The following is a 12,912-nucleotide window of genomic DNA, read 5'->3' as shown; positions in this document are numbered from 1 at the left end:
TGTCCTTCCATCAAGGATTAATGATTCATTAAAATGGAATACCTCCTGCATCTCTCATATGTGGTCCTGGACAGTGAATTTTCATAGACAGGGGGACATCAATCACAGCTGTGCATGCTTCATCCTGTCATCACTCAATCCTGGCATAAATTCAATGCACCTGGAACTACTGCATCGTGGTTACCAACAGGAAAACTAGACAAATTTCTTTCCCTCCCTTGCCTATTGCGAGAAAACTTCAACCTCGCGCACCTCCACACGCATCATTATTATGTTAAGGAGCCGCCTAATGTTGGACGCCAGGTGTCCTTTAACAAATCCCGTCCGGGGGTCCGCCCCTATTACTACCCGGAACACAGTCCTTTATCCCTGTTGTGGAGATGCCGGCGTTGGACTGGGGTGAGCACAGTACGAAGTCTTACAACACCAGGTTAAAGTCCAACAGGTTTGTTTCGATGTCACTAGCTTTCGGAGCGCTGCTCCTTCCTCAGGTGAATGAAGAGGTCTGTTCCAGAAACACATATATAGACAAATTCAAAGATGCCAAACAATGCTTGGAATGCGAGCATTAGCAGGTGATTAAATCTTTACAGATCCAGAGATGGGGTAACCCCAGGTTAAAGAGGTGTGAATTGTATCAAGCCAGGACAGTTGGTAGGATTTCGCAGGCCAGATGGTGGGGGATGAATGTAATGCGACATGAATCCCAGGTCCCGGTTGAGGCCGCACTCATGTGTGCGGAACTTGGCTATAAGTTTCTGCTCGGCGATTCTGCGTTGTCGCGGGTCCTGAAGGCCGCCTTGGAGAACGCTTACCCGGAGATCAGAGGCTGAATGCCCTTGACTGCTGAAGTGTTCCCCGACTGGAAGGGAACATTCCTGCCTGGTGATTGTTGCGCGATGTCCGTTCATTCGTTGTCGCAGCGTCTGCATGGTCTCGCCAATGTACCACGCTTCGGGACATCCTTTCCTGCAGCGTATGAGGTAGACAATGTTGGCCGAGTCGCACGAGTATGTACCGCGTACCTGGTGGGTGGTGTTCTCACGTGTAATAGTGGTATTCATATCGATGATCTGGCACGTCTTGCAGAGATTGCCATGACAGGGTTGTGTGGTGTCATGGTCGCTGTTCTGAAGACTGGGTAGTTTGCTGCAAACAATGGTTCGTTTGAGGTTGCGCGGTTGTTTGAAGGCAAGTAGTGGGGGTGTGGGGATGACCTTGGCAAGATGTTCATCGTCATCAATGACGTGTTGAAGGCTGTGAAGAAGATGACGTAGTTTCTCCGCTCCGGGGAAGTACTGGACGACGAAGGGTATTCTGTCGGTTGTGTCCCATGTTTGTCTTCTGAGGAGGTCGGTCCGGTTTTTCGCTGTGGCGCGTTGGAACTGTCGATCGATGAGTCGAGTGCCATATCCCATTGGTACGAGGGCATCTTTCAACGTCTGTAGATGTCTGTTACGCTCCTCCTCGTCTGAGCAGATCCTGTGTATACGGAGCGCTTGTCCATATGGGATGGCTTCTTTAATGTGTTTAGGGTGGAAGCTGGAGAAGTGGAGCATCATGAGGTTATCCGTAGGTTTGCGGTAAAGCGAAGTGCTGAGGTGACCGTCCTTGATGGAGACCAGTGTGTCCAAGAATGCAACTGATTTTGGAGAGTAGTCTATGGTGAGTCTGATGGTTGGATGGAACTTATTAATGTCATCGTGTAGTCGTTTCAGTGATTCTTCGCCGTGGGTCCAAAGGAAAAAAATGTCATCGATGTATCTGGTGTATAACATCGGTTGGAGGTCCTGTGCGGTGAGTAGGTCCTGTTCAAACTTGTGCATGAAGATGTTGGCATATTGGGGTGCGAATTTGGTCCCCATGGCTGTTCCGTGCGTCTGGATGAAGAACTTGTTGTCGAAGGTGAAGAAGTTGTGATCCAGAATGAAGCGAATGAGTTGCAGAATTGCGTCTGGAGATTGGCAGTTGTCGGTGTTGAGTACTGAGGCTGTTGCAGCAATGCCGTCGTCATGGGGGATGCTGGTGTAGAGTGCCGAGACGTCCATTGTGACGAGGAATGTTCCTGGTTCAACTGGTCCATGGGTGCTGAGTTTCTGTAGGAAGTCCGTCGTGTCGCGACAGAAGCTGGGTGTACCTTGTACGATGGGTTTCAAGATGCCCTCGATGTAGCCAGAGAGGTTCTCACACAGGGTCCCATTGCCTGAAACGATAGGGCGGCCTGGTGTGTTGGCCTTATGTATTTTCGGGAGGCAGTAGAGATCTCCAATGCGGGGAGTACGTGGGATGAGAGCACGTAAGGTGCTCTGAAGATCTGGATCCAAGGTCTTGATCAGTCTGTTAAGTTGGCGGATGTGTTCCTTGGTCGGATCTGCAGGTAACTGTCTGTAGTGTTCTTGGTTGTTCAGTTGTCGGTAAATGGGACCCTGTGTGAGAACCTCTCTGGCTACATCGAGGGCATCTTGAAACCCATCGTACAAGGTACACCCAGCTTCTGTCGCGATACGACGGACTTCCTACAGAAACTCAGCACCCATGGACCAGTTGAACCAGGAACATTCCTCGTCACAATGGACGTCTCGGCACTCTACACCAGCATCCCCCATGACGACGGCATTGCTGCAACTGCCTCAGTACTCAACACCGACAACTGCCAATCTCCAGACGCAATTCTGCAACTCATCCGCTTCATTCTGGATCACAACGTCTTCACCTTCGACAACAAGTTCTTCATCCAGACACACGGAACAGCCATGGGGACCAAATTCGCACCCCAATACGCCAACATCTTCATGCACAAGTTTGAACAGGACCTACTCACTGCACAGGACCTTCAACCGATGTTATACACCAGATACATCAATTACATTTTTTTCCTTTGGACCCACGGCGAAGAATCACTGAAACGACTACACGATGACATTAATAAGTTCCATCCAACCATCAGACTCACCATGGACTACTCTCCAAAATCAGTTGCATTCTTGGACACACTCGTCTCCATCAAGGACGGTCACCTCAGCACTTCGCTTTACCGCAAACCCACGGATAACCTCATGATGCTCCACTTCTCCAGCTTCCACCCTAAACACATTAAAGAAGCCATCCCCTATGGACAAGCACTCCGTATACACAGGATCTGCTCAGACGAGGAGGAGCGTAACAGACATCTACAGACGTTGAAAGATGCCCTCGTACGAACGGGATATGGCACTCGACTCATCAATCGACAGTTCCAACGCGCCACAGCGAAAAACCGGACCGACCTCCTCAGAAGACAAACATGGGACACAACCGACAGAATACCCTTCGTCGTCCAGTACTTCCCCGGAGCGGAGAAACTACGTCATCTTCTTCACAGCCTTCAACACGTCATTGATGACGATGAACATCTTGCCAAGGTCATCCCCACACCCCCACTACTTGCCTTCAAACAACCGCGCAACCTCAAACGAACCATTGTGTGCAGCAAATTACCCAGTCTTCAGAACAGTGACCACAACACCACACAACCCTGTCATGGCAATCTCTGCAAGACGTGCCAGATCATCGACATGAATACCACTATTACACGTGAGAACACCACCCACCAGGTACGCGGTACATACTCGTGCGACTCGGCCAGCGTTGTCTACCTCATACGCTGCAGGAAAGGATGTCCCGAAGCGTGGTACATTGGCGAGACCATGCAGAAGCTGCGACAACGAATGAACGGACATCGCGCAACAATCACCAGGCAGGAATGTTCCCTTCCAGTCGGGGAACACTTCAGCAGTCAAGGGCATTCAGCCTCTGATCTCCGGGTAAGCGTTCTCCAAGGCGGCCTTCAGGACCCGCGACAACGCAGAATCGCCGAGCAGAAACTTATAGCCAAGTTCCGCACACATGAGTGCAGCCTCAACCGGGACCTGGGATTCATGTCGCATTACATTCATCCCCCACCATCTGGCCTGCGAAATCCTACCAACTGTCCTGGCTTGGTACAATTCACACCTCTTTAACCTGGGGTTACCCCATCTCTGGATCTGTAAAGATTTAATCACCTGCTAATGGTCGCATTCCAAGCATTGTTTGGCATCTTTGAATTTGTCTATATATGTGTTTCTGGAACAGACCTCTTCATTCACCTGAGGAAGGAGCAGCGCTCCGAAAGCTAGTGACATCGAAACAAACCTGTTGGACTTTAACCTGGTGTTGTAAGACTTTGTACTTTATCCCTGTGGCCAAGATCCTTGCCAGCAATTTTGCATCTACATTTAGCAGGGAGATTGGCCGATACGGCCCACAGCTTTCCGGATCTTTATCCCAGTTCAAGATAAGGGAAATCGATGCCTGCGATAATGTCAGGGGGAGCACTCCCAAATCCTTTGACTCATTAAAGGCTTTACCAAAAGTGGCCCCAGCAACCCAGAAAACCTCTTATAAAACTCAACCGGGTATTCGTCTGGTCCCTGGGCTTTGCCCGATTGCATCGCCCCCAACCCCTCTAGAATCTCCCCGAGCCCAGTTGGGGCACCCACATCGTCCACCAACTCCTCATCCATCCTCAGGAGCTCCAGCCCCCCCTCCCCCCCCATCCCCCCCCCCCCCCCCCCCTCCCTGGCTGGGGGTTCCGATCTAAACAATTTACTGTAAAACTCCTGAAACACATCATTCACCCCCACCGGGTGCAGAACCACCTTCCCCCCCGTGTCCCCCACTTTCCCTGTCTCTCTCGCCACCTCCTGTTTCCTCAGCTGATGTGCCAGCATCCTACTAGCTTTCTCCCCATATTCATAAACCCGCCCCCCCCCCCATATCCTCCTCAGCTGTCCCACCGCCTTATCCGTGGACAGGAGCCCAAATTCCAGCTGCCATCTCTGCGTGCTTTGCAGCACCTCGCCCGTCTCAGCCAACTGGTTTGCTTTTTCCTGGGCACTTCTGGTCTGCTGCTCCATAAACTAGGGGGTCAATCTCTTCTGTTCGCACTTCCACACCTTCTTCCTCCAAAGTTCCTACTACAAACGTGGGCAAAGGCCACGAAAATACCACCACGAGTGGGAGCTACCACAAATGTGACCACTCACTTCATGGCCACCACCGGAAGTCCACTGCTTTATATCATGAGCAATGATAAGAAGATCCGATAGCTTGAAATATAAATCCAACATTGGAAAAATTTATGAAGTTAAATGCATGTAATATTCTCCAACCCCATATGTGTTCTGGTGTTCTGGTTGCAATGGCACACCCAGATCTGTAAAAATCCAACCTTTGATCTGTAGATTTTGCTTTTTTCCCCTGGCCTTTAGTACTACCTCTCAAGTTATGTTACACTGAAACATGTGTACTTATCTTAACTAACCCTATAATGCCACGTGAACATTAACCACACGTTGTCAGAATCAAATAAGAACTGACCAGAGATCAATTTGGAGATCCAAACTCATGCCGCAAGGCCGTGATGCTCAAGCAAATATTCAATGTGAATTTCTAGATGCAATGATAAAATTGAAAAGAAGGGCCGGAAAATAGTTACTACTTGTTATTGATTTGCAGGTGAAAGTTACTCTGGATTGTGTAATGGAAACGGAGGCTGCATTCACTGACATTGGAGACAGTGTAGCTTGTGTGGAACGCCTTCTAAAAGAACTACAACTGCAGGAAGAGAAAGCACAGGTGAAAATGGATAAAAATACATCCAGATCTCTACAAATGAACTCTCCACTCCATGTTTACTCTTGTAAGGTCCTCTAATCCCAGAACAAATTGGAGCAAGTCATTTAAAATTCCCCAGTTAAATCACTGAATGATTCTTTAGTCCATCTGTTCTAGGTTGTAGATATGCTTAATTTGTGTTTCAATCACTTACTGCCTCCAGTATGTATCCAGAATTCCATAAATGGGCTTAATTAACCTAATCTCCTGTGGTTCCATGGTTTTACCAAGATGGTTCAAACACATTCATTACAAACAATGTTACTTTGTGATGCTGTATATCAAAGACCAGTAATGTTCTCATGGACCTTTAGTATAGTTCCCCTAGATCTGCCATTTCTTTCACATTAGGGAACAAAAATCTCGACAACATGGCATTAGGACAAATATTTAGAGCACTGATTAACTGTCATTAGATTTTTGCAAATATTGCATTGGGATGCATAGCTAGAAGTGCCACTGACGAGGCACCAATTCATCATTACGTTCAAATATCTAAATCTGACAATTTAAAAAGTAGAAGCAGATTGGAAGGTGACATATATAATTGAAGGAGTCAATTTTCTAATTATACCTGGTTGGGGAAAGGGAAAACCTCACTCGCTGCCAGTGCATTTTGGAAAATGATGCTCAATATGTTCTTAATCTCAGTGCAACAAATATGGATATATTGTATAAATATGGATACTTATTTTCAGTAATTGTGAAAATCATATTTGCAAATTAAATTAAATGACCGTTGTCACAACAAATATCCAATGCATTCAATGTGACATTCTAAAGAGTGATTTCTACCATTATGAAATTTAGAAAACATTTTTTTAATAATCGTTATTGTCACATGTAGGCTTACATTAACACTGCAATGAAGTTACTGTGAAAATCCTCCAGTCGCCACACTCCGGCACCTGTTCGGGTACACAGAGGGAGAATTCAGAATGTACGAATCACCTGACAGTACGTCTTTCGGGACTTGTGGGAGGAAACCGGAGCACCCGGAGGAAACCCACGTAGACAAAGGGAGAATGTGCAGACTCCGCACAGACAGTGACCCAAGCCAGGAATCAAACCTGGAACCCTGGCACTGTGAAGCAACAGTGCTAACCACTGTGCTACCATGCTGCCCATTAAGCATGTATTGGCAAGGAAATCAAAGAGATTAGGAGGAATCCCCACTGTATCAAGATAATTTATAATTTTTGAGGGCATTGTTCTTGGCACTATTCTTGAGATCTTCTAATGGTAAAATACCATGTATAGTATTATCTCACAAATAAATTAATCCTTTGTCCTCTGATATCGACAACAGCATTTCTAGGTTTATAATGTGTAGCTTGTTTTACTGATGATCTGTTCAAACAACTTTGATTGTCCAGCTAGTGTGTTGTTGTTTGGTTATTTCATTGTCAGATATCTTTCCATCTTTGTTCATAGGGATCATTAGAAAAGGCACAGTTATTAGCTGTGCGTGGAGACCAACTTATCCAAAGCAACCACTATGCCATTGACTCCATCCGACCGAAGTGTAATGAACTCAGGCGTATATGTGATGATTTTACCAACGAAATGAAGAAAAAACATGGCGTGCTTGAAAAATCTCTTGAAGTCCACAAGCAACTGGACAGTGTAATTAATCCATTAGCCTTTAGCAAGTAATCACAAAAGAAATAACGTTATTGGTATCCTATTTTTAATTATTTTACTTTGTTCTTTAAGGCCAAGGAATGGTGTGAAACAGGGATCTATCTCCTGGCATCTCAAGCAGTGGATAAGTGTCAATCGCAAGAAGGAGCTGAAGCGGCACTCCAAGATATTGAGAAGTTCCTCGAAACTGCCAAAGATTACAAACTTATCAATCCAAAAGAGTTTTTTAAACAATTTGAACTGTTTCTTACTTCAGAAGTTAAGGTAAATTAGAAACATGAGTTGACTAACTCAATATTATGATGTTAAATAAATCTGGGTTATTTCATTTTATATATTCTTGAGGATATTAAGTTCAACACAGTCCAAACCTATAGGGATTCTTAAATATATTTTAGTGTAAAATTAACATTACAAATGGATATAAATTATATATAGTCCCCTTCAGAAGTAACCATCATCATTAGAACTGGAAAGTTGAACAGTTGAAGAGAGTTGCCTTAACATCCAGGTTTGAAGAGCGATTGCAGTTGCATAACTGGCAGATGTGGTTTAGAGAAGTGAGTCAGACACTTGAGGGGGATGATTGGAAAGGATTGTATTGAAATTTCTTGGATTGATCTGGAAATCTGAAAGGGAAAAACTGCGGTGGTAGCGTGGAGATATTATTGGCCACAAAATTAAAAGGCGGTTGGAAGTTCTGCTGTGGGTGGTCATTTAAAAAAATTGTCATTCTAAGGCTCAATTGTAATCATGGGTGATAATAATCTCCTGCAATAGACTTTGACATGCGATTGAACAATCTGCATACAATTTGGGATTCATTAAGTTCTTGTCTTTATTAAGCAGTACAGTAGGTCATTTCCATAATTAGGAGGGAAGTATTGGATTTATTACTAATTAATGAGTAGTAATTATTCTTTCTTTCTTGGAATAAGGGAATGTCTGCAGTTTAGTGGACATTTGAGAGGAAAAGTGCTTACAAAGGAAATGTGACGAACTAGTTAAAGGGGAGGGTGTGGAGGGAAATAGAATTGCATTAAAGAGGTTTGGTCACATTGCAGAGGCACTTTATTGCAGAAACAAGTTGCGAATAAAAGAGTAAAACTGACATGAAAGAGGGCCTCTGCTGTCCAAGAATATTGCTGGAAATGTCCCTTCTCAGTGAATATTACATTCTTTTTCTGACCCTTGCCCCTTTAACATGCAGGTTAAGCGGTTAAGGGGAACTGTATTAATGAGATGGGTGTGGATGGGCTGTTGTTAGCCTTTCTATCTCATTTTCTTCTTCCATTGCTGACAACTGCATGGTCATTCATTGAGGGAGGTGTTCAGAAGATGTGCATCTCAGGCCTTTTACTCAGCTCATCTCCAATTGGAGGTTAAAAGACACTTAGGATTCAAGGAGGTGATCTGTTTCCTTCAATTTGCTGATTTTGGAAAGCAGCTAGACGATGGTGGCCATTTCTGTAGTCACAGAACTTAAATGAGTGGATGGAAAATCAGATAAGCCCCTTTGGTGTTTGTATTCCTTCCTCATCAATTTTCATATATTCAATGTGCCCATGTGATCAATAGCCTATGGCACAGGAAGTAAAAGTTCACCACGATCACTCAAAATCAGCAGTCACAAATGATTTTTAATCAGTCTCCCAAGTTCTAATGTGTATCTGATTTTATCCTTGACCACGACTCATGTAATATAAATTGTAAACAAAGTTTGTTTTCGCAAATCTCAGTGGTGCAGCAATTTAAAAATATCCTCCACAATTCTCAAGCCACACATGTGGTTTGAATTAAAATAAACATTTTCTTTTACATGTTGTTGAGCTGGATTGAGGAGAGTAAGAGGAAAAACTAGGAGCCCGATTCTCCAGAAAGATGACTATGTATGGTAATATTAATTGGTCCACTTAACGAGGCCTCACAGTCTTCACGTCGCAAATGAAGGCTCGCCAGCCAATTTGCCGGGACTGCGCTTACCAGCCCCCCCGCTAACAAGGTCAAGCAGCACTTGCTCAGCCAATTCCACTCAGCTTGCCGCCATGGTGCCAAGAAGACAGGCCCCAAGCTTTGGAGATGCAGACCTGGGGAGGCTCCTGGATGCAGTGGAGGGCAGGAGGGATGTCCTGGGCTGGATTCTCAGATTCCCGACGCCGAAATCGTGTTCAGCAGGGGACGGACGGAGAATGCCCGATGATGTCCAAATTGGGGGGGGGGGGGGGGCAGTTATACGATGCTACGCCCCTTGAAAAGCGGCGTACTCCACAGCCTCAGGCCACTGCCTGAGGCCGGCCTGCGATGCTCTGTGTCCGACCGGCCAAGTACCCAACGGCGTGGGACACGTGTGTCACCCGTGGTAAACTCAGCGTGGCGGCTGCAGACTCAGTCCGGCATGGCCACAGTCGGGAGAGAGCCGGACCGCGGGCTGAAGGGGCTTCATTCAGGGCTGGGGGCACTGCGGGGGAGGTCCGGGGTGCACGAGCAGCCGAAGGGGGTTGTTATTTTTGCGGTCCAGGTCCGCAGGCTGAGCCCACCATGAAGCACGGCGCAGCCGCTGCAGGCAACCACTGTGCGCATGCGCGGCCATGGACCTGGGCCATATCAGCAGCTAGAGCTGGGAGATCTATGCTGCCTGGCTGCTTGTACCCCCTGGAGCAAGGAATCAGTGGCCATTTTGCAGCCCCACCCTCCATCAGCGCAGATACACAGCTCGGTGGCAAACATTAGTGGTCAGGCTTCTGGGGCACAATCTGGTGAGCACCACACAGTTGCTGATGAACATCGGGGGGGAGGCAGGAGCATCTGCAGATACTTCTGCTGCCGTCATCTCCAGCATCTGGCCGCCTGGCCTACCAGCAGCACCACTAGGGCCTGTTCTGTGGGGTACAAAATACTATCCACACCGTTCAATACCTGTAAGGAATTGGGAGACGGTGTTAGACTGACAAAGCAGTAGCTCCCACCCCGCGAGCCTCCATTCCCCCATTGATTCCCTCCCTTCCCCCATGCCCGGAATGCCCAGCCCACGCATTCCTGGCCGCAGCAGGCCCCCCTCAACGGACCCCAGACCTTGTACCCCAGACACTTCCACATGGCCTCACCTGGACCGGATGCTGGTTCCCCTTCCTGAGGCACTCACCCCCACCAGCCATGGACATGTCTGCGGAGCTGTATCCCATCCCCTGGGTGTTCAGGTGTTGCCTCCCGCAGTGTTCAGGCACAGTGTCCATGTACCACGATCTGATTGGGATGCTGGGCAATGACTCCCACACGCTACATGGCCCGCCCACCCAAGGGAATCCACTTGGGTTGTGTGAAGTGCTCACTTAACCCCGACTGCCAATTCTCTGTAAGCAATAGCCTTCGGCCATTTGGCCAGAGGCCTCGGTAGTCAGTGCAGGTTAGCGATGATTGGTGGGGCAGACAGGCAGGGGCAAGGGTTGCTCTTGGAATGGGTGCACATGATCCAGGGGTTGTCATGGTGGACCCTTGTGCGGTTCCCCCCCTTTCCCATGGCGGCCCATCCCGAGGAAGGTGCGCCCCTCTCCCCCCAGCCGAGGGTACCCTACCCCCACCAAGCATGGCGATGGGGATGGCAAGCCCCCGGGCTCTTTCCCTGTGAGCAAAGATGGCTACTCACCTCCTTGGCTCCCCACAGAAGCCCTTCCGTCAGGTTCATGTTTTCGAAAAAGAGTACTAATCAGCACCTGTGTGGCCACTTTCTGGGGAGGGCGCTGAATCACAGGAGGATGTTGGTTATGGGGTGGCTCCCGTTAATTGTATGGAAATAGGGATTAAGTGGAGATAATTGGTTCCTCGCCACATTACGGCAGGATCCCGATTTTGCCTACGTGAGCAGGCCGGTTGCATCGCAAACTGGCGCCGTTCTCATTTTTGACCTCTCCCGCTATTCACCGGCCTCGTTTCCCTCGAGCGAGAATGCAACATGGCTGGAGAATTACACCCTAGGAAACTAAAAGAGGCGAAACATTTGTTTTGTTCATGCATTTGGGGCCAGTGTTCCCGAGCTGTCCAGAAAGTGTTAAAAGATATTAGGGTAAATAGCGACAGAAACTAAGTCAAAATAATACTTGGTTCATGTGGAGTACTGTGCTCAATTTTGGTCTCAATTACAGAAAACAGATTGGACCGAGTTCAGTAGAGAGTTACAAGGTTCTGGGCAACTGAAGCATTATTTACTCCCTTTTGGATTCCAACTCCCTAGAGATCAAAAAAAATCCATCAGTGTTTTTGTGAATATCTACACTGACATTTAGATATCAGTGCATACAGAACCACAGCTCCTGGTCATCATTATGGAAACATTCGAATATTTTTTCTTCATTCAAGGTTGATTACATCATACTTCCACACATTGAACTCCATTTGCTGATCTGTGCCTTTTATTTCAACTATCTCGATTTCAAAGCTACAGCTGACCAATCAATCAATTAATTTAGTAAGAATCCAAGCCATAATGACCACGGAGTCAGAACTAGTATTGCTTCCTGTAGCTGTATCTTGGGACCAAAGTTGAATTGCAAGCTTGAATTGCAGCCCGAACGCACTATGTCCCTGGCCCCCACACAGGCCACCTTGAGGTGGACGTTGGAATCTAAAAATGGAAAGAAAAGAAGCCAAGGTGTAGAGAGCAGAAAATTGGTGATGTAAAGCAAAAAAACAAGTGCTTTAATACTGCTTTCATTTCTGTTGCAGGCCAACATACAGACAATTCTTCAGAAGCTTGAAAATGTCCAAGAAATGTTTGAAAAACGTCAAGCTAGTTTGAAGAAGTTAGCAGCCAAACAAACTCGACCAGTTCAACCTGTAGCCCCACGTCCTGAATCATCTCCAAAGCGCTCTTCACCAAAACCAGTCAGAGCACCTGTCCTCAGTAAGTGGTAGAAAATCTCCTCCATTGCTCAGAACACCTTGCAAAATGACTGTTGTGCAATATGGGATGAATTGAATGATTTTTATCAGCTTTATAGATTTTGACATCAGATTGTTACAACCCAGTAGAGAACTAAAATTCAAGTAACTGATTTCTCTGATATAGAACATAGAACATTACAGCACGGTACAGGCCCTTCGGCCCTCGATGTTGCGCCGACCTGTGAAACCACTCTAAAGCCCATCTACACTATTCCCTTATCGCCCATATGGCTATCCAATGACCATTTGAATGCCCTTAGTGTTGGCGAGTCCACTTCTGTTGCAGGTAGGGCATTCCACGCCCTTACTACTCTCTGAGTAAAGAACCTACCTCTGACATCTGTCCTACATCTATCTCCCCTCGTGCTAGACATCGCCATCCGAGGAAAAAGGCTCTCACTGTCCGCCCTATCCAATCCTCTGATCATCTTGTATGCCTCAATTAAGTCACCTCTTAACCTTCTTCTCTCTAATGAAAACAGCCTCAAGTCCCTCAGCCTTTCCTCATAAGATCTCAAGTCCCTCAGCCTTTCCTCATAAGATCTTCCCTCCATACCAGGCAACATTCTGGTAAATCTCCTCTGCACCCTTTCCAATGCTTCCACATGCTTGCTATAACGCAGCGACCAGAAT

The 12,912-nt window shown here is 46.9% G+C and overlaps 1 protein-coding gene across 7 annotated transcripts in view; it reads left to right on the top strand.

Annotated features, from left to right (window-relative positions):
* Positions 1-12,912, top strand: part of mcf2l2 (MCF.2 cell line derived transforming sequence-like 2) — a 650,277-nt gene that overhangs the window by 371,923 nt on the left and 265,442 nt on the right. For all 7 annotated transcript variants that reach the window (XM_072474222.1, XM_072474228.1, XM_072474225.1 and 4 more), the window contains exons 10-13: positions 5,539-5,658; positions 7,132-7,323; positions 7,414-7,605; positions 12,061-12,238. In XM_072474222.1, coding sequence (XP_072330323.1) covers positions 5,539-5,658; positions 7,132-7,323; positions 7,414-7,605; positions 12,061-12,238 — 682 coding nt within the window. The remainder of the gene's footprint in view (positions 1-5,538; positions 5,659-7,131; positions 7,324-7,413; positions 7,606-12,060; positions 12,239-12,912) is intronic.

Source organism: Scyliorhinus torazame, chromosome 14 (genome assembly GCF_047496885.1).
Source record: "Scyliorhinus torazame isolate Kashiwa2021f chromosome 14, sScyTor2.1, whole genome shotgun sequence".
Taxonomy (NCBI): domain Eukaryota; kingdom Metazoa; phylum Chordata; class Chondrichthyes; order Carcharhiniformes; family Scyliorhinidae; genus Scyliorhinus; species Scyliorhinus torazame.
Note: the sequence above shows the minus strand (reverse complement) of the source record. Positions and strands in the feature narration are given on the sequence as shown.